We start from the raw sequence: 22,634 nt of genomic DNA on the forward strand, positions 1-22,634 counted from the left end.
ATTTAGTAAACTAGCTCATGTTAATTAGGTTAATTAGGTTACATTTGTATTGTTAGAGTAATATGAGCAGGAGGGGGGAACCTCATCTTCTCCTGTATATAAGACTGTATTCTGGTTCTAATAAAGATATAGTCCATGTTAACATCTAAGCAAGTGTCGCCTTGTTTTGTGCTCAGAGCGGTTGGAATATCCGATATCTGTCTCCAGACTACAAGGAAGTGGTATACTGACGGAAGCACTCAAGCGGAGTGTGGGACGTTCCGTGACATTGGTGGCAAGCAGCGGGACGCTTCCCACAGTCTGGGACATCCAAGCTTCCACCTGGATCCAAGGTCCAGATAGCAGGAGAGGAGAGGTACAGATACCAGCCGCCATGGAGGAGAAATTCAGAAGGAGGTTGCGAGAGATGCAGATACAGCACAGAGGACCAGTATCAGAGCAGGTCCTGCTGGGATGGTGTGATTCTATTCACTGCAAACTCTGGAAAAAAGCACTAGCCCGTGAGCAGCGACACCAGGGAAAAGTTCTCCCCTCCATCCAGGAAAGGTACTGGTGGCAGTACGCATTGCGGGTGCGGTTTTGGGGAGAAAAAACGCACAAGGAGCAGACAGCTGAATTAAGCAGGCTGGTCTGGGCAGAGATGAAGCTGGATGAGAGCTACAGAGCCCTCCGGTGGCATGTATCCCAAGCATGTCCCTGGATAACGGATGACAGCCCAACAGAAGGCTTAAGCTACGGCGGCTTGGGACTGTTGTATGTGAAGCTGACAGGGGACCCTAACTTTGGGAGTGATTTGGAGTGGCGGGTGGACGAAATCATGGATTTCAGAGAAGGGCTACTGAACATTTCGGAAGTGCACTGGGCACAGGAAGATTTGGAGTTTCTGGCCGTTCAGGAATGGGAGCTGGAGATCGCCTACAAACGGCTGCTAGACGTTGCTCAATGCCAGGGCTGGGCTCCCTTTGCCTGGGACTATCAGGAATTACCAGTTGACAACTCTGAAATTCTGGCTGAAGAGTCGGCAATGTGGCAGAGTAATAGTGTGCTTTGCCAACCTGCCCCAGCAGCTATGGAGGCGGAGGTCTTATGGCGGATGCAGCAAGTGCTGACTGACCTTGATGATACTGTTTCTGCATGGGATGATCTTGGATGGATGCCTGTCCAGCAGCATGCCAGAGAATCGACAGTGGAAAATCTGAAGATTGCCATCCCCAAAGCTGAAGTGCTGACAACAGGGCAGAGCTCTGCTAACCTCTGCCCAGCACTGATAGCATCTTCTGGGTTCCATGGACAGGAGATGGTGAACCTCTATCCCCAGACACCAGTTATAGAGGTAGAGGATTTAATAGACTTTTCTGCTGAGGAAGAACAACCTGATGAGCCTCCGGCAGAAGAGCTGGTATTGGGGCCAAGCTTCACTGTGCTGTGCCCAGCACCAACAGGAGGATCTGTGGAGTTACAAGGAACTTCCCCAGTTGAAGCACCGGCAACAACTACAGAGTTCCAGGGAGGCGGGGCAGTCAGCCTCCCTTCCCAACAGTTAGCCGGAGCAGATGGTGTGGGGTTTCCAGCAGAAGGGCTGGCAACAGGGCCGAGTACTGCTGGACGCTGCCCTCAACTAACAGAGGATGGATTTCCTGTGAAGGTGGATGGGGCTTCAGTCTCCACCTGTATACCCCAGGGATGCTGGGCAGTTGGCCCAGATCCCCAACAGCATGACAGAGTGAGCTCAGTCACCCTGTCTTCTCCCCAGCGGCAGATATGTTCTCTGAGAGAGGCAGAGGTTGGCTGGGTGAGTAATGCTTTGTTTGGAACAATTTGTTTGGGGTACTGTGTGGGTACAGGCATTAGAGGACTGGAACTACTGACTAACTTCGGAGCCAACCTGTCTGGGGTCTCCTCCTGTGTTAGTCTTCTGCCGAAAGGGGAGAAATGTGACGGGAGGGCCCGTGGAACTCAGAATCTCTTGTTAAGTAGGGGGTGCCCTTGTTTCAGCTCCCCATACACCTCTTATGTCTAAGTCACCCTGTGCTATACTGGCACAGGGTGAGTGAGAAAATATATCTTGGACTACTTAAAATGGGACAGTAATATTTTTCTACAATATCTCCCAGGATGTATGTAGAGACTATTCTTGGTTTGATTGATTCTGAACTCAACATGTTAATTGAGTGAGCTGATCACATTGTCCTCTATACAATGTAGGAGACTGGCCGACACGTATTGGAGCTTCTGCTATTGTGAGAAAATGTCCTATGGTTGTACTTATGAAAATTAACTCTGTTACTGTATGAAGCTCGGTGCCCACAAGTCTGTGTCCTACAGGTCATGTCTCTGAGTCATCTGGTATGGGTAAATAATTTAGTAAACTAGCTCATGTTAATTAGGTTAATTAGGTTACATTTGTATTGTTAGAGTAATATGAGCAGGAGGGGGGAACCTCATCTTCACCTGTATATAAGACTGTATTCTGGTTCTAATAAAGATATAGGCCATGTTAGCATCTAAGCAAGTGTCGCCTTGTTGAGACTACAAGGAAGTGGTATACTGACGGAAGCACTCAAGCGGAGTGTGAGATGTTCCGTGACAGCCCCTTTCCCCATCAAAGAACCCCCGCCATGTTGAGGGCACGTAGCCTGGTATGGTTCAGGAGGGAAAGGCTGCTCGCTCTTCTCCCCCCTTTCTTGGCCTGCCAGGCTGAATGCTTGGATAAGGGTCTGGTATGGATTTTGGGGGACCACACGCCATTTAGAAAAAAAAAATTGGAGTGGGGTTCCCCTTAAAACCCATACCAGACACGAAGGGCCTGGTATGGATTGGGGGGGACCCCCATGCTTTTTTTTTACTTTATTATTGCCTGCAATGTTTTGTTTTTTTATTCAGCTGTCACCAGGGTATCCCACTGACAACTGATAACACATTGGCTGTTAAGGACACCACGGCTGGCTTCCTGGCCCCGCTCCTTAACAACCAACTTGACACGTACCTTGTATGTGAGCCTGACGTGCAGAGGGAGACCTCTTGTACAGCCCTGGTTCCCAGGTCACTGGAGTTGAGGACAGTGAACGTAAGAGCACAGTGGGGTATGAGTGCCTGGTGGATTCTCTGGAACTGGAGATGATGTCCACTGGGAGGCACTGGAGCCGGCTGGTGTGCTGGGTGCAGGTAAGCTGGATGCAGGTAAGCTGGATGCAGGTCAGCAGGCTGCAGGTAGGCTGGATGCAGGTCAGCAGGCTGCAGGTAAGCTGGATGCAGGTCAGCAGGGTGCAGGAAGCTGGATGCAGGTCAGCAGGCTGCAGGTAAGCTGGATGCAGGTCAGCAGGGTGAAGGTAAGCTGGATGCAGGTCAGCAGGCTGCAGGTGCGCCAAGAAGCAGCAAACGCACGTGGGTGTGCACAGCAGGCAGAAGCAAGGTCAGGCAAGCCGGGTCATACACAGTGGATCAGTTCAACAGAATCGACAGGCAAGGGATGGTCAAGTTCAGGCTGGTTCTGGTAGCAGGAGATCAGGCAGGCAGGTAAACAGGATCAGGGTCAAGGAAAGCCAAGGTTCAGGATTGGAGACAGCAGCATAGTCAGAGAGCCAGGTCGGAAGGTGAACAGATGCAGATTACAGGAACAGGTCACAGGTGAAGCTGCAGATCAGACAGCAAGAGCTGAACGGTGGAAGCCCCTCTAAAAGGCCACTGGGCACCAAAGCCGTGTCACTGTGCACGCGCACGATCTCCACGATCGCCGTGCGTGCATGTCCATTGGCACACGCCTGTTCGCTACTGGGGACCTGTTGGCGGGGATGCGCCTGAGCCCTGTTGCAGGTCTGGAAGTAGTATGTCCATGACACAGCTATTCACTTCACCTCACTTCAAGCTTTGCCCAATCAGGGCTTAGAATGCACTGGGCAGCGGGCAGTGCATTGCAAGGCGTTCTGTGATGTTCGACCGAACTGTTCGCCCAACTGTGCTGCTTACTGAGCACAGGAGGTCATTCCCTTTTGCACAGGTGCCATACAGAGAACACTTTTCAGTTTCTCAGTGAATGCAAAATGTTCTCTGATTGAGGTGGTGAGGTGGGTTGGGATGTCATGATCTCCACCTCAGCTAATAAATCTAAAATTGCCAATTGTTCCCTGTATGGTGCCTGTGCTAGGGACCTTCTGTGTGTATAGGGCGGTTGCTCGGAACAGAGTTTGTAAGCTTATGGAGATAACTGGAGTAACAGTGCCTGCTACTTCCACGGGGATTCCAAAGGTATGGCACACAAATACATTGGTCCAGGCTTAGTATTTCAAATTCTTTATTTGTTGGGCAAGTGGAATCAAAGTGACTGGCAGACAGGAGTGGTTGGCAAGGTGAATGAGTCTGGCAGCAGCGTTTGTGATTTGTAGAGGTAGGCCAACAAGCCTGGAGTTGGAATAGTCAAGGGGAGAGATAGCAAGTGAGTAATCTTGTATCAAGTATCTTGTTGGTGTAATTGGCTAAGAAGGACATATCTTGGAAATGTTATGAAGTTGAAGGTGTCAGAATTTAGACAGTGGTTGAATCTAGAGCCCAAAGGAGAGGTTTGATATCAGGACTACGCTTAGCACCCTAACATGAGGGGAGATACTAATGCACAAGGAGACTAAGGGGGTAAGCTCAGGAGTAGAGAGATACATTTGAGGGTCATCAGCATAGAGATGGTTTCAGAGGCCACTGGCAAGGCACCCTGTCCGAATGTTGATGAGGATAAAGGCCTCTCCCCCACAACCCAATCCACTGGCCACGTGGATATGGAGGTCTCAGGAGGGACTTATCAGAATCTAGAAGCCCCCTTTAAAAAAGTTGAGTCCACCAAATATCCAACACCCCTCTTATGTAAATGTGTAAGGGGTACGTTTTGCAAACCTTACCGAAATTCGGATGCCAAATGCAAACCCCACTGAAATCAATGGGAGCCAAAATCCATAATTGAACCTTATCCAAACATACAGCCTATCAGGACAGGAAAAGAAGGAATAAGCATGCAGCCAAATTTTTTGGTGAGTTTATTACTTATTAATATTTTTCTTGTAAATGAGTAGAGGTGTTATGGAATCTGTGGGCCACCTTATTTTTAAACAGAGCTACAAGATTCTGATGAGCTCCCCACTCACAAACCTCCACAACCACTGGGCAAGGGTTGTGTGGAAGAGGCCTTTTTCATCATCACATGGGAAAAACTATGCTTTGCCAGGGCAGTCATCCCTGGCACAGCATCCTCCGCAATGTTGAGCACATGTAGTATGGTATAGTTTAGGGGCTGAGGGGGCACTGCTCACCCCCCTTTGCTGGCCAGCCAGGCTGCACGTTTAGATAAGGGTCTGGTATGGATTTTTGGGGAATCCCACACTTTTTTTTCATGGCGTTTACTCTTTAAATCCATATCAGACCTAAAGGTTTTACATACAGTGGAATGGCCCAGATGGGGATATGTCACTGGTTGCCAGAAAGCCAGAACCCAGTGGCTCCCTAACAACTAACCTGAGAAGGAAGCTGTCACAGTTAGCAGCAGTAGTAAAAACAAACAAAAATGAACCCCCCCCCCCCCGAATTTTTTTTTAAAAGGACAGATGTGATGGGTTCTTTTTCTGCCATGACTCGTCTATGTTTCTATTCATTATTTTCATACCAGCTGCTGTTACAATAGAAGTTGCAACATATCGGTCTCCTTGAACCGCCTTAACATCTTCGCTGACTGGTGTTCCAGATCTGCCAAAAAAATAAAGGTACGTTATTATGAGGCAGTTTTCACAGCTTCCTATAAACTATTTATAGTTTACGTGTACAGGAATAACAGGGATAATTTTGAATAAAAAAAAATAGGATAAATCAAAGGTAGGTGGACCCTGGATTTTGAAATGCTGGAGTTGCTGTAACCCGGGAACATCTTAATGTTAAAGTTTAGAGTGCCCAGTGATTGTGTTTTAAACTTCATGCAACTTAGAGCTGTCCTCACTTCTCAGAGTGAGGGACACGTACCTGGAGACCATTTGCGTTACAGCACTATTGGCGGTTAGACACCAAAGGTAACACTCTGAGTGTACAGGGAACACTTATGTAAGTTTTTTGTCATATATATCCATGACGTGTGCCATACTAACAAAATGCCTTAAAGGGGCAGTTGAAACCCTTCAGAAAACATTTCAGATGCTTGGCCTTCACATTCCTATAAGGAACACATTCAATAACCAGAACCTATTATTGTCTCCCTCTGTGTAAGACCTAGACAAATAGGTTAGGCTCTGCGGGAAACTTAGTGCAGATTATTTTCTTTGTTAAGTGTCGTGAGCTAAAATCAGTGATTAATGATTAATAAACAGCTGCACTCACTGTATTGCACATCCCAATAGTAAAACATAACAAATAAAAAATGTGTTGCGCTGTGAATATACTCAAACATGTATTCAAATAATCAAAATCATGTAGTGCTCATACAATGATGAGAATAAAGAGCTATAAGTGCAAAAAAGAAAATCCATCCATATATACATGTAAAGCTGTAAATGTGCATTCATAAATGATATTATTAAATAAAGTGCCAAGCATGGTATACAGATTGAATATTTTCAATTAAAGTGCCAATTATTCTGTGCAAAGCTTAAAAAAAACAAATAATGTTCATTCAAAATGACAAATCTTCAAATGTGGCATAAAATTGGTAAATGATATAGACAGAGGAATCCCAAATTCCAAATATTGGTGGTGACACGGATGCCCCACATATGCTTAATTACAGTCCAAAACTGCTCCAAGTGATCCCTTGTCCGTGCTCCACCATATATAATAATGAATGGACACTTACCAGATGAGGAGACCCCAAATGAGGTCTAGCCACACATTAGTGGGCAACACCCAAGTAACAAATGAATACGTCAGGCGGGCATGCTGACGTCACCACTATATCCTCGAAACCATTTTGAGCCATCTTGTACATGTTACTAACGCTGATGCGTTTTCTTAAGGGTTCAATTTATGGAATAAGGAGGCAATTGTTCTCTCTGCACTGGATTTAGTGCACTTATTTTGTGAGTGCTATTTTATCTTGGTTTTAACAAATGAGAATGGTTTCATTATATACTGCACTATGAGAGCTGTTTTTCCTTTTTTTTTTTTTTTTTTTGGAGCTGATACTACTGGAGGAGAAATTATAAGCATATGGTATATAGAAGATTGTCTGGTGTAAAAAAGAGCAATAGCCCTATTTAAAGGACAAGACCTTACCGTTTAGTGGGTCAAATACAATGGTAAGCACTTAGTGTGGATGGTGGAGGAACGTCGCGCTGGTGGAGAATGTGACTTAGCACAGATATTTAGGTTTGTTTTTATGTATATATCTCTGTCCACAGTATAAGATTACATAAATGGATACATGGATATACTTATTTCTACCGCCTACCTAACCACCTGTCCCCTGGTCTGTTTCCACTCAAATACTGTGTTCACCCTCTGACTCTATCCTACACTCTCTAACCCACATCAATCTCTCCCTCTCTTCTGGCATCTTCCCCAACTCTCTAAAACATGCACTAGTCACCCCAATGCATAAAAAGCCTTCCTTGGACCTCACCAATCTTAACAACCTACACCCCATCTCCTTGCTCCCCTTTTCCTCCATACTCCTTGAACACCTGGTCTATAAACAACTGAGTGACTACCTCATTAAGAATAACCTTGATCCCCTTCATGCCCGGTTCGCACTGATGTGGTACAAATTTGCAGCAAATTCTTTGTGGTTTCGTCACCGCATCAAATTCGCACCCCGTTCATGCAAACTGATGTGGGTGTGTATGTTAAATTAACGACACCCTGTTCGCCAAAATGCTGTGCGATTTTAAGAATCAGATGGCATGGGTGTGAACACTCATGCAATTCAATTCTGGTGCGGCCAAAAAAGGGTCCTGCGTGATTTTGGTGTGGATGCGTCACAATTTGAGCCATACAGAATGTATGGCTCAAATCGCACTGCTGCAGAATCGCATGTGATTTGAACAGGAATGCAGTGCCATTTCTTTCCAAATCGCATGCAGTTCCCACACCGCATCATTGTGAGCTAGACTTCAGTCTGGATTTCACACTCAACACTCCACAGAAGCTGTTCTCCTAAAACTCAAAAATGATTTACTAAGAGCTAAAACCAATGGACACTACTCTGTAATTCTACTTCTGGACCTTTCAGCTGCTTTTGATGTGGTTGACCACTCCCTCCTCCTCAAAATAACTGTACTCCTTTGGTCTCTGTGACTGTGCTCTGTGTTGGTTCTCATCCTACCTATCCCACCGGACTTTCAGTGTCACTTACAATTCTACTTCCTCCTCTCCTTTTCCTTTCTCCGTTGGGATCCCCCAAGGTTTTATTCTTGGACCTCTCCTATTCTCAATCTACACCTCCTCCCTGGGTCAGCTGATAGCCTCCCATGGCTTTCAATAACATTTCTACACTGATGACACCCAAATCTATCTCTCCACCCCTCAGCTCACTCCATCAGTCTACTCACGCGTCACTACTTTACTAACAGATATATCAGTCTTAATGTCACACCAGTTCCTCAAACTCAACTTGTTCAAAACCAAGCTCATAATATTTCCTCCCCCACGTGCCTCTTCCCCTGACCTCTCTGTCAAGATCAATAGCACAACCATTCACCCATCCCCGCATGCCAAGGTGCTAGGTGTTAACTCTCCTTTCTGCCCCACATTCAATCACTTTCCAAAGTTTGCCACCTCAACCTCCACAACATCTCCAAAATACGCCCCTTCCTAACCAATGACATCACAAAGCTTCTAATCCACTCGTTGGTCACCTCTCGCCTCGACTACTGCAACTACCTCCTCCTTGGCTTACCTTTTAAATAGGCTATCCCCTCTTCAGTCCATCATAAATGCTGCTGCCAGACTCATCCACCTTATAAACCATTCAGCGTCTACTACCCCTCTTTACCAACCCTCAACTGGCTTCCGCTCACCAAACGGATTCAATTTAAAATACTAACAACATCTTACAAAGCCATCCAAAACTCGGTCCCCAGCTACATCACTAACCTAGTCTCAAAATACCAACCACACCATTCTCTTCGTTCCTCCCAAAACCCCCTGCTCTCTGGTTCACTTGTCACCTCCTCCCATGCTCGCCCCTGGGACTACTTCCCGGCCTCTTCCATCCTTTGGAATTCCCTACACCAATCTGCCCAGCCCTCATGTTGTAAAGCATTGCATAAACTGTAGACATGTGCAATTCGTTTAGTTACGAATTTGTTTTTTTAACAAATTTTGACAAATTACCGTATTTATCGGCGTATAACACGCGCCGGCGTATAACACGCACCCCAAGTTTAGGAGGGAATTATAAGGAAAAAATGTTTTAAGGAAAAAACTTACATTTAAATGCCCATCAATGCAGCCTTGCACAGCGTCCATCTGCATGCTTGTCCAGTGTCATTTGCAGCCTTGCAGTCATTTGCAGCCTTGCAGTCAGCAGCCTTGGTGTCATTTGCAGCCTTGCAGTCAGCAGCCTTAGTGTCATTTGCAGCCTTGCAGCTTTGTCAGTGCTGATCTGCAGCTTTCTGTGTCCATTTGCAGCCTTGCTCAGGCTGCAGTTAAACTGCAGTGACTTTTCATTGTCACTGCAGTTTAAAAATGGCTCCCCTGCGATCCCCTGCGATCCTGAGCTTCAAAATCACCGACCCCGATTTGAAAATGGCGCCGCCGGCGCCGAAATACACAGAGCCGGTCCTCGGCTCTTCTCGGCGGCTCTCGTTCACTTTCGGCTCCACTCATAGTCCCGCCCGGGATGGGCGTGACTGTGATTGGAGCTATCCGAACCTAGCCGAGTACACTCAGCTAGGTTCGGGCGGCGCTCGAGTGAAGCCGAAAGTGGCCGAGAAGAGCCGAGGACCGGCTCTGTGTATTTCGGCGCTGGCGGTGCCATTTTCAAATCGCGGTCGGCGATTTAGAAGCTCAGGATCGAAGGGGATCGGCGTATAACACGCACCCGCTATTTTCCCCTGATTTTAAGGGGAAAAAAGTGCGTGTTATACGCAGATAAATACGGTAGTTCATTCCGAAATTTCCGAATTTTAGAATTAAAAGTAAGATTAGAGTGAAAATCAGAAAATTCAAAAAAACGAAAACCCGAAAACCGAAAATCTGAAATAATAACTTACTAGTAATAACTTAACTAATACTAACTATTAAATTATAGGTATTGGAATTTTTCCTTTCAAATTTGGCTGTTAGTGAATGTAACGAATACAAATTTATCCAAAGTTACGAATTATCCCTAATAACGAATGCCGTATCTAAACAAATGGAATGTAACAATCTAGTAATAATAAATAACAATAATAAATTCGGAAATTCGAACATTCGGAAATTCGGAATTGTAAAATTTGAAAATTTGGAAGTTCGGAAATTCGAAATTTCTAAATTTGCAAATTCGGAATTCGAAAATTCAAAAATTTGGAAATTCTAAAATTTGTAAATCAGAAAATCCGTACATTTGAAAATTCTAAAATTTGGAAATTGGAAAATCCGAAAATCTATAAGTTCGGAAATTTGGAAAAACGGAATTCAAGATTTCAAAACTTCTAAAATTCCGAAATTTGAAAATCTGAATCTGATTGGTTTGGGGATCACATTGTATAACTGGAGGTTACAATGCCCATATTTATGTTTATTTAAAAAAGTGACAAAGAGTCAAACTCTTCCCTAATCTATCCAAAAAAAAAAAATTGCCCTTACCCTTAAAAAGAAATTAAGATTACTGAGTCTCTGGAGAAGAGACGCTTGAGAGGGGATATGATTTCAATTTACAAATACTGTACTGGTGACTCCACAATAGGGATAAAACTTTTTCGCAGAAGAGAGTTTAATAAGACTCGTGGCCACTCATTACAATTAGAAGAAAAGAGGTTTAACCTTAAACTACGTAGAGGGTTCTTTACTGTAAGAGCGGCAAGGATGTGGAATTCCCTTCCACAGGCGGTGGTCTCAGCGGGGAGCATTGATAGCTTCAAGAAACTATTAGATAATCATCTGAATGACCGCAACATACAGGGATATGTAATGAAATACTGACACATAATCACACACATAGGTTGGACTTGATGGACTTGTGTCTTTTTTCAACCTCACCTACTATGTAACTATGAGTATAAGAAGATGGGATGAAAAGACTCTAGTCTGTAACTACACTATAATAATACCTTCTGTCAGCTCTCCACTCCACACAGTGGTATCCTGATCCTCAGCTGCAGCCAACAAAAAAATTGATTTTGCATTTCCTTTGACATTGATTTCCAAAAAGTTGAGATTTTGGATTTCCTCCTTTATTTCAAACTCCAGAAACTAGAAAATATTCATGGTTTTAATCTTAGATTCTCATTACCATGAACAACAAAAACATACAAGACTGCATATCTCCCAAAGGTGATATTGGCACCTGCCTATGGTAGCATTGTTTAGGGGTGACAAAAATTTCTGTGCAAACCAAATCTTAAAACACTATAGGGGAGATTTACTAAACTGGAGAGTGCAAAATCTGGTACAGCTGTGCGTGGTAGCCAATCCGCTTCTAACTTCAGCTTGTTTAGTTAGGTCTTGACAAAAAAACAGGAAGCTGATTGGTTTCTATGCAGAACTGTATCAGACTTTTGCATTCTTAGTAAATCAACCCCATTACAGTGCCATGAAAAATGTTTCATACCTCTTGAAATTTTCAACATTTTGTCATATTACAACCAAAAAGTTATTTTATGGGGATTTTATGAGATAGACCAACACAGTGGTCCATAATTGTGAAGTGGAAGGAAAATGATAAATGATTTTCAACATTTTTTACAAATAAATATGTGAAGAATGTGGGGTACATTTGTATTCAGCCCCCCTGAGTCAATACTATATATGTGAAGATAACAAGAAAAAAAGAGGGGAAGCGCAATCCACAGTCAGGTCCATAAATATTGGGACATCAACACAATTCTAATCTTTTTGGCTCTATACACCACCACAATGGATTTGAAATTAAACAAACAAGATGTGCTTTAACTGCAGACTTTCAGCTTTAATTTGAGGGTATTTACATCCAAATCATGTGAACGGTGTAGGATTTACAACAGTTTGTATATGTGCCTCCCACTTTTTAAGGGACCAAAAGTAATGGGACAATTGGCTGCTCAGCTGTTCCATGGCCAGTTGTTTGTTATTCCCTCATTATCCCATTACAAGGAGCAGATGAAAGGTCCAGAGTTCATTTCAAGTGTGCTATTTGCATTTGGAATCTGTTGCTGTCAACTCTCAATATGAGATCCAAAGAGCTGTCACTATCAGTGAAGCAAGCCATCATTAGGCTGAAAAAACAAAACAAACCCATCAGAGAGATAGCAAAAACATTAGGTGTGGCCAAATCAACTGTTTGGTACATCCTTAAAAAGAAAAAATGCACCGGGGAGCTCAGCAACACCAAAAGACCCGGAAGACCACGTAAAACAACTGTAGTGAATCACCAAAGAATTCTTTCCCTGGTGAAGAAAACACCCTTCACTACAGTTGGCCAAAATAAGAACACTCTCCAGGAGGTAGGTGTATGTGTGTCAGTCAACAATCAAGAGAAGACTTCACCAGAGTGAATACAGAGGGTTCACCACTAGGGATGAGCCAAACACCCCCCTGTTCGGTTCGCACCAGAACATGCGAACAGGAAAAAAGTTTGTTCGAACACGCGAACACCGTTGTCTATGGGACACGAACATAAATAATCAAAAGTGCTAATTTTAAAGGCTTATATGCATGTTTTTGTCATAAAAAGTGTTTGGGGACCCGGGTCCTGCCCCAGGGGACATGGATCAATGCAAAAAAAAGTTTTAAAAACGGCCGTTTTTTCAGGAGCAGTGATTTTAATAATGCTTAAAGTCAAACAATAAAAGTGTAATATCCCTTTAAATTTCATAGCTGGGGGGTGTCTATAGTATGCCTGTAAAGGGGCGCATGTTTCCCGTGTTTAAAACAGTCTGACAGCAAAATGACATTTGAAAGGAAAAAAGCCATTTAAAACTACTCGCGGCTATTGCATTGCCGGTCCGACAATACACATAGAAGTTCATTGATAAAAACAGCATGGGAATTCCCCACAGGGGAACCCTGAACCAAAATTAAAAAAAAAAAAAATGAAGTGGGGGTCCCCCTAAATTCCATACCAGGCCCTACAGGTCTGGTATGGATATTAAGGGGAACCCCAGCCAAAATTTAAAAAAAAAATGACGTGGGGGCCCCCTAAATTCCATACCAGGCCCTTCAGGTCTCCTCTTCTGACGGTTCTTAAATAACCGGGGCGGGGCCACCCGGTGACCCCGCCCCCTCTGACGCACGGTGACTTGACAGGACTTCCCTGTGACGTCACGGGGAATGCCACAGGGAAGTCCCATCATGTCCCGTGCGTCAGACGGGGGCGGGGTCACCGGGTGGCCCCACCCCCCGTTATTTAAGAACCATCAGAAGAGGAGATGCTGTCACACAGCGGGAGCCTCCCTCCATGCCAGCATGGATGCGGAACGGCCCGGAGAAGAAAATGAAGAAGAGAAGAAGAGAAGAAAAGAAGAAGATGAAGAAGAGAAGAGGATGAAGAGAAGAGCGGGAGCCTCCCCCCATGCCATGGGTGTGGAGCGGCCCGAGGAGAAGAAGATAGAAGATGCCGCGGAGGAGATGCTGGACGAGAACGCCGGAGGAAGAACCAGAAGAGCCAGAAGAACCAGAAGAAGAGGATGAAGGAAGATAGAAGAAAGAAGAAGCATTTAAATAAAGGAATTGTCAAAAACTGTCTCTTGTCATTTTTAACATTTTTGACAGTTTTTTAGTGAAATGGTAGGGGTACTTGGGCATGTGGCCTGGTACGGTTCAGGAGGGGGGGCGCTCTCTCGTCCCCCCCTCTTTTCCTGCGGCCTGCCAGGTTGCATGCTTGGATAAGGGTCTGGTATGGATTTTTGGGGGGACCCCACGCCATTTTTTTTTTTTTTTTTGGCGCGGGGTTCCCCTTAAAATCCATACTAGACCTGAAGGGTCTGGTATGGAATTTAGGTGGACCCCCACGTCATTTTTTTAAAAACTTTTTGGCCGGGGTTCCCCTTAATATCCATACCAGACCTGAAGGGCCTGGTATGGAATTTAGAGGGACCCCCACGTCATTTTTTTAAAAATTATGGTTCGAGGTTCCCCTGTGGGGAATTCCCATGCCGTTTTTATCAGTGAACTTCTATGTGTATTGTCGGACCGGCAATGCAAAAGCCACGAGTAGTTTTAAATGGCTTTTTTCCTTTCAAATGTCATTTTGCTGTCAGACTGTTCTAAATGCGGGAAACATGCGCCCCTTTACAGGCATACTATAGACACCCCCCAGCTATGAAATTTAAAGGGATATTACACTTTTATTGTTTGACTTTAAGCATTATTAAAACCACTGCACCTGAAAAAACTGCCGTTTTTAAAACTTTTTTTGCATTGATCCATGTCCCCTGGGGCAGGACCCAGGTCCCCAAACACTTTTTATGACAATAACTTGCATATAAGCCTTTAAAATTAGCACTTTTTATTTCTCCCATAGACTTTTAAAGGGCATTCGAATTTGCCACGAACACCCCAAATTGTTCGCTGTTCAGTGAACTTGCAAACAGCCAATGTTCGAGTCGAACATGTGTTCGACTCGAACTCGAAGCTCATCCCTATTCACCACAAGATGTAAACCATTGGTGAGCCTCAAAAACAGGAAGGCCAGATTAGAGTTTGCCAAACAACATCTAAAAAAGCCGTCACAGTTCTGGAACAACATCCTATGGACAGATGAGACCAAGATCAACTTGTACCAGAGTGATGGGAAGAGAAGAGTATGGAGAAGGAAAGGAACTGCTCATGATCCAAAGCATACCACCTCATCAGTGAAGCATGGTGGTGGTAGTGTCATAGCGTGGGCATGTATGGCTGCCAATGGAACTGGTTCTCTTCTATTTACTGATGATGTGACTGCTGACAAAAGCAGCAGGATAAATTCTGAAGTGTTTCGGGCAATATTATCTGCTCATATTCAGCAAAATGCTTCAATACTCATTGGACGCTTCACAGTGCAGATGGACAATGACCCAAAGCATACTGCGAAAGCAACCAAAGAGTTTTTTAAGGGAAAGAAGTGGATTGTTATGCAATGGCCATGTCAATCACCTGCCTTGAATCCAATTGAGCATGCATTTCACTTGCTGAAGACTCTGAAGGGAAAATGCCCCAAGAACAAGCAGGAACTGAAGACAGTTGCAGTAGAGGCCTGGCAGAGCATCACCAGGGATGAAACCCAGCGTCTGGTGATGTCTATGCGTTCCAGACTTCAGGCTGTAATTGACTGCAAAGGATTTGCAACCAAGTATTAAAAAGTGAAAGTTTGATGGATGATTGTTAATCTGTCCCATTACTTTTGGTCCCTTAAAAGTGGGAGGCACATATACAAACTGTTGTAATTCCTACACCGTTCACCTGATTTGGATGTAAATACCCTCAAATTAAAGCTGAAAGTCTGCGGTTAAAGCACATCTGTTTGTTTTACTTCAAATCCATTCTGGTGGTGTATAGAGCCAAAAAGATTAGAATTGTGTCGATGTCCCAATATTTATGGACCTGACTGTAAGTGCAGTAATAAAATACAATTTATTCACAAACGGTCAGAAAACTCACAGGGTAAAACAGAGTTACTCGCTAATCAGATAAGGGGAACAGCACCGGTCAGCCTTCTCCTGCAGGGCCCGTAAGTGGACTCCTGTCTCTGTGGGCACCAGGTCGGAACCAGGAAGTCTCTAGGGCCAACGTTGAGTGTACACATGGGCGGATGTGATGTCACAGGAAGGAAATGTCGGTGTAGGACAACAGGCTGCAAGCTTGGAGCTTTAGCTCCTTCTACAATCCTCTACATCCCAATGCTGGCCCTAGAGACCTGATTCCTACCTGGTGTCCTGGCTTTCATCTGACCATCCACAGCAACATGAGTCCACTGGCAGGCCCTGCAGGAGAAGGCTCAGCGGTGGTGTTCCTCTTATCTGATGAGTGAGTACCTCTGTTTTATCCTGTAAGTTTTTATGACCATTTGCAAATAGATTGTATTTTAATACTGCACTTAGATTGCACTTCACTTCCTTTTAATGTCACCTGGCCTGCAGCTGCAGCCTGCCCACAGTAAAACTACTGTTGGCGGGCACAGAATGATTAAAGTGACACTGAATGAAATCCTTATTTTCCAAAAATAATCCATACACATCCACTACTTAATGGCCCTGTAATCTATTTATTATGAAATTGCTTATTTCTGAGTTTTTCTGTGCGCTTGTAACATCCTGCATGAGCTCCCTAATTTCTACTTTCCTCCCTCACTTCTGTTTGTATGAAAGGAGCAGTACACATCAGTTGCAGTCATGTACACTTCTCTATGCACACTATAAATCCCATAGTCCTTCTCATGAACGAGCAAGAGAGGGTGGCTATGTTCCTACATACGTACATTGGGACTATGGAGAACAAATGTAGTTACCCTCTAACAGGAAGTCAGATAATTAGTAGTTATTAGGGTATTAGGGGGGACATTAGAGGCTGAGTAGCAGCATAATGTTCTTAATGGTGGGTGGGCATTGATCAGAGTGGTCATGTGACTACACTGACCACTGAGGATCTCTTCTGAACCTTCTCTCTGATGAAAAAGCATCCCATAAGAAAGAATAGGTTCTCACTAGTCAGCACAGTTGCACCATGAATAAATAGACTATACGGCAAAAAGTTTGTGGATACCCAACCATCACACCCATATGAGTTTGTTGGACTTCTCATTCCAAACCATGGGTAATATTATGGAGATGACTCCCGTTTGTAGCTATAACAGCCTCCAGTCCCCTGGTAAGGCTTTCCACAAGATTCCGGAGTATGACTGGGGTAGCATTTCTAAAGTCCAATGCTGATTTTGGAGGAGAAGACCTTTCCCACAATTGGCATTCCAATTCACCTGAAAAAGGTGTCCAGTAGGGTTGAGGTCAGGGCTCTATAGAGGACACTTGAGTTCCTCCACATCAAACCCCTTAAACTATGTCTTTATGGAGCTGGTTTCAAACACAGGGTTACAGTCATGCTGGAACAAAGAAGGACTTTCTCTAAACTGTTACCACGAGGTTGGAGGGACAAAATTGTCTACAATGTCTTCTATGCTGTAGCATTAACAGAACCCTTCAGTTAAAATGCCTGAACTCAATAATTTGAAGGGGGTATCACCATATTTTTAGCCATGTAATGTACATTGCTTTGACACTTTGCTGCTTATTCCTACATGACTCTCAATATAATAATATTAAAGCGGAGTTCCACCCAAAAGAGGAACGTCCGCTTTAAGCACTCCTCGCCCCCTTACATGCCACATTTGCCATGTCATTTTTTTTGGGGGGGAGTGGGTACCTTCTTTTTAGTGGGACTTCCTGTCCCACTTCCTCCTTCCTCTTCTCAGGCGCCTAGGCAACTCCTCCTCTCCCCCTAGGTGGCCCCTCCCTGCCAGCAATCTCCTGGGACACGTCACAGGTCCCAGAAGATTGCCTGGCCAATAGCAGAGCATAGCATGACCCATACATGTGCAGTGTGAGCCCAGCCATGAAGCCGTAAGCTGTCACAGCCGTGTGCCCACAGTTGCTATGACGGCGCCTCAGAGAGAGGGGGGAGAGGAGCGAGGCTTTTGGCAGCCGCATCACTGGACCGTGGGACAGGTAAGTGTCTGTTTATTAAAAGTCAGCAGCTAAACTTTTTGTAGCTGCTGACTCATATGCCCCGTACACATGGTCGGACTTTGTTCGGACATTCCGACAACAAAATCCTAGGATTTTTTACGACGGATGTTGGCTCAAACTTGTCTTGCATACACACGGTCACACAAAGTTGTCGGAAAATCCGATCGTTCTATACGCGGTGACGTAAAACACGTACGTCGGGACTATAAACGGGGCAGTGGCCAATAGCTTTCATCTCTTTATTTATTCTGAGCATGCGTGGCACTTTGTCCGTCGGATTTGTGTACACACAATAGGAATTTCCGACAACGGATTTTGTTGTCGGAAAATTTTATCTCCTGCTCTCCAACTTTGTGTGTCGGAAAATCCGATGGAAAATGTCCGATGGAGCCCACACACAGTCGGAATTTCCGACAACACGCTCCGATCGGACATTTTCCATCGGAAAATCCAACCGTGTGTACGGGGCATAAATAAACTAAAATACTGGTGGAACTCTGCTTTAATATAAGAATTATATAAACAATTATAATAATAACACTAAAAATGCTGCATACCAAAGGCTTGACTTTGTCATCAGTCTTTTCATGAGTCACAGTATGAGTCACAGTGTAAGTTTTTCCGGCAATCAATTTGGCGCCGGGAGGTTTATCAATCATTTGAAATCCATTTTTTGTCTTCCGTTTATCAAGTTCCTGTATTAAATGGAAACAAGATTTTTTTTTTTTTTTACATTACTGAAAACATTACTCTAGGAATCAACATTGTAAAAGAGCAGTTACACCTCTCAGTTAATTAGATAAAACTTAAAGTGATTGTAAACGATCACCTTGTAAAACAACCCATTCAGTGCAAAATAGAAATGAAAGGCAAAACATTTGTGTATAGATATAAAAACCCCATTATAAATACCCTTTTTAGTAAGTGATCACATTCCCTCTGTTCTCAGGTGCATAAGAGTTGGGGGTGGAAGAAGCAGTAGCACACTGAGCTTCCCAGTGAAAGGCTGTGCGGGGTGTTGTGCCAAGACAAGTCTGATCATTGGAGGAGAGAAGACTGAATTCCCAGCATAGCTAGAGAACTTATGTGCTCTCCTGCTTAGTGTGGTCAGTTTTTAATAGGAAAGCAGAGGGACTGGCAGGAACACTGGGGATTTCACACAAAGGAAGCAATACAAAGAGAACAGGAGACTTTCTTATACAAGTACATGGTACAGCAACCACATATCAGGAATATGAATTGCTGGGGTAACAAACACTTTTGTAAGGAAAAGCCTTCTGTGCACAGGCTAACACATGTTCCTTTTCTTGCTTGCAAGAAGTGTGCACTGGCTAATGCATATATGTGCATGCACGAACTTACAAGCGCACGTGAGCCATTGTGCATTCACATATGCGATGGCACACACGTACACCTGTGACAGATGTTGGCGCCAATCAGGCTATTTAAACTCAGCCGGTGCTCAGGATCAGTGCTGCTTTGTCCTTCAGCCCGTCCTGCATCCTGTGTTCCTGTTATCCTGTATCATGATTCCAGTTGCTGACCTGGCTTGTCTGACCACTCTCTGAACTCCGTCTGCTCCGACCCCAGCTTGCCCTTGGCCTCTGCTTCTGTCTGCTCCATTTGCTTCTATTGCACCAATTGGCTCCTGACCTGGCTTGTACCCAGACCACGCTATTGCCTGCTCCTCTGTACATGATCTGTGCCTGGTGTTCTACAGTCTGCTACCAGCGCATGCCTAACCTGCACGCGGTCACCAGTACCAGCCTGCTTCAGTCTGCCATCCTCCAGCTGTCTACCAGCCCGCCTGCTTTAATGAAGTCTACTGACGACCTCTCCTGCTTGGCATTGATACCCGCTCTGCTACTGGCAAGACTTATGCCGCGTACACACGATCGCACATTCCGACAACAAAATCCATGGGATTTTTTCTGACGGATGTTGGCTCAAGCTTGTCTTGCATACACACGGTCACACAAAGTTGGTCGGAAATTCCAAACGTCAAGAACGCGGTGACGTACAACACGTACGACGAGCCGAGAAAAATTAAGTTCAATAGCCAGTGCTTCTCTTCTGCTTGATTCCGAGCATGCGTGGAACTTTGTGTACACACAATCGGAATTTACGCAAACAGATTTTGTTGTCGGAAAATTTGAGAACTAGATCACAAATTTTGTGCGACGGAAATTACGATGCAAACTGTCCGATGGAGCCTACACACGGGCGGAATTTCTGTCAACAAGCTCCGATCGCACATTTGCCGTCGGAAAGTCCGACCGTGTGTACGGGGCATTACAGGCACTTGTGCCACTCTGTACTCCTGTTCACAGTACCAGGGCCCCCGAGTCAGAGGTGTAAGAGAGGCTTTCCTCATCATTTCAGGCTCTGCTACCAGGTACGTGATAACTTTAAACTCACTAAGCTTTAACAATCATTACTTGCCACAAAGACAGTTATTTTCAGCATGGAGAGGCAATGAGAGCCAAAAATAATTACAACATTGTTTTTAAAAAAAAACAGTTTTTAGGCTCGGTTCACACTGCCGTGACTTGGGATCCGACTTGTGAGAATCCAAGTTGCCTGACATGTGAAATCCCATGTTAGTTCATGGAAGCCATCTTAATTAGCACTACTGAAGTTGCTCCAACTTTAGAAAAGGTTCATGTACTACCTCTATATAACTCTAATTCTTTACTTCTATCAAAGTTGCACAATGTGAACCGAGCCTTATGGCAACCATAGCATCTAAGGACTGGTAAACTGCATTTTGGCTACTGGGTTCAGATGTAATTTAAATGCTGCTAAAAATTGCACAGAGAAGCAGGGAGGTGTATATGGCAGCACTGGATGAAAAAAGTTATAAATGTTTTTGGCACATAAATAGTTAAAGTATATGTAAACCCTCACCTTGTAAAACACCTCATACAATTTATAATAGATAGGGATGAGCTTCGAGTTCGAGTCGAACTCATGTTCGACTCGAACATTGGCTGTTCGCAAGTTCGCAGAACAGCGAACAATTTGGGGTGTTCGCGGCAAATTCGAATGCCGCGGAACACCCTTTAAAAGTCTATGGGAGAAATCAAAAGTGCTAATTTTAAAGGCTAATATGCAAGTTATTGTCATAAAAAGTGTTTGGGGACCTGGGTCCTGCCCCAGGGGACATGGATAAATACAAAAAAAGTTTTAAAAACGGCCGTTTTTTCAGGAGCAGTGATTTTAATAATGCTTAAAGTCAAACAATAAAAGTGTAATATCCCTTTAAATTTCGTACCTGGGGGTGTCTATAGTATGCCTGTAAAGGGGCGCATGTTTCCTGTGTTTAGAACAGTCTGACAGCAAAATGACATTTTGAAGGAAAAACCCATTTAAAACTACCCGCGGCTATTGCATTGCCGACAATACACATAGAAGTTCATTGATAAAAACGGCATGGGAATTCCCCAAAGGGGAACCCCGAACCAAAATTAAAAAAAAAAATGACGTGGGAGTCCCCTTAAATTCCATACAAGGCCCTTCAGGTCTGGTATGGATATTAAGGGGAAACCCGGCCAAAATTAAAAAAAAAAAACGGCGTGGGGTCCCCCCAAATATCCATACCAGACCCTTATCCGAGCACGCAACCTGGCAGGCCGCAGGAAAAGAGGGGGGGACGAGAGTGCGCCCCCCCTCCTGAACCGTACCAGGCCACATGCCCTCAACATTGGGAGGGTGCTTTGGGGTAGCCCCCCAAAACACCTTGTCCCCATGTTGATGAGGACAAGGGCCTCATCCCCACAACCCTGGCCGGTGGTTGTGGGGGTCTGCGGGCGGGGGGCTTATCGGAATCTGGAAGCCCCCTTTAACAAGGGGACCCCCAGATCCCGGCCCCCCCTGTGTGAAATGGTAAGGGGGTACTTACCCCTACCATTTCACTAAAAAACTGTCAAAAATGTTAAAAATGACAAGAGAGTTTTTGACAATTCCTTTATTTAAATGCTTCTTCTTTCTTCTATCTTCCTTCATCTTCTGGTTCTTCTGGCTCTTCTGGTTCTTCCTCCGGCGTTCTCGTCCAGCATCTCCTCTGCGGCATCTTCTATCTTCTTCTCCTCGGGCCGCTCCGCACCCATGGCATGGGGGGGAGGCTCCCGCTCTTCTCTTCTTCTTTTCTTCTCTTCTTCTCTTCTTCATTTTCTTCTCCAGGCCGCTCCGCACCCATGCTGGCATGGAGGGAGGCTCCTGCTGTGTGACGGCGCTCCTCGTCTGACAGTTCTTAAATAACGGGGGACGGGGCCACCCGGTGACCCCGCCCCCCTTCTGACGCACGGGACATGACTGAACTTCCCTGTGGCATTCCCCGTGACGTCACAGGGAAGTCCCGTCAAGTCACCGTGCGTCAGAGGGGGGCGGGGTCACCGGGTGGCCCCGCCCCCGTTATTTAAGAACTGTCAGACGAGGAGCGCCGTCACACAGCGGGAGCCTCCCTCCATGCCAGCATGGGTGCGGAGCGGCCCGGAGAAGAAAATGAAGAAGAGAAGAGTGGGAGCCTCCCCCCCATGCCATGGGTGCGGAGCGGCCCGAGGAGAAGAAGATAGAAGACGCCGCGGAGGAGATGCTGGACGAGAACGCCGGAGGAAGAACCAGAAGAGCCAGAAGAACCAGAAGAACCAGAAGATGAAGGAAGATAGAAGAAAGAAGAAGCATTTAAATAAAGGAATTGTCAAAAACTGTCTCTTGTCATTTTTAACATTTTTGACAGTTTTTTAGAGAAATGGTAGGGGTAAGTACCCCCTTACCATTTCACACGGGGGGGCCGGCTGGGATCTGGGGGTCCCCTTGTTAAAGGGGGCTTCCAGA

General features: G+C 45.0%; 1 protein-coding gene across 4 annotated transcripts in view; it reads right to left on the reverse strand.

Moving 5' to 3' along the window:
- Positions 1–4,274: 4,274 nt before the first annotated feature.
- The window catches only part of LOC141148386 (caspase recruitment domain-containing protein 8-like), a 47,652-nt gene continuing 29,292 nt past the window's right edge, over positions 4,275–22,634 (reverse strand). For all 4 annotated transcript variants that reach the window (XM_073635829.1, XM_073635828.1, XM_073635830.1 and 1 more), the window contains exons 7-9: positions 18,356–18,493; positions 11,217–11,358; positions 4,275–5,724 (exon numbers count right to left, since the gene is read on the reverse strand). In XM_073635829.1, the coding sequence (XP_073491930.1) occupies positions 5,654–5,724; positions 11,217–11,358; positions 18,356–18,493 (351 nt within the window). In that variant the 3' untranslated portion in view covers positions 4,275–5,653. The remainder of the gene's footprint in view (positions 5,725–11,216; positions 11,359–18,355; positions 18,494–22,634) is intronic.

This window comes from Aquarana catesbeiana, linkage group LG06 (assembly GCF_042186555.1).
Source record: "Aquarana catesbeiana isolate 2022-GZ linkage group LG06, ASM4218655v1, whole genome shotgun sequence".
NCBI classification, from domain to species: Eukaryota; Metazoa; Chordata; class Amphibia; order Anura; family Ranidae; genus Aquarana; species Aquarana catesbeiana.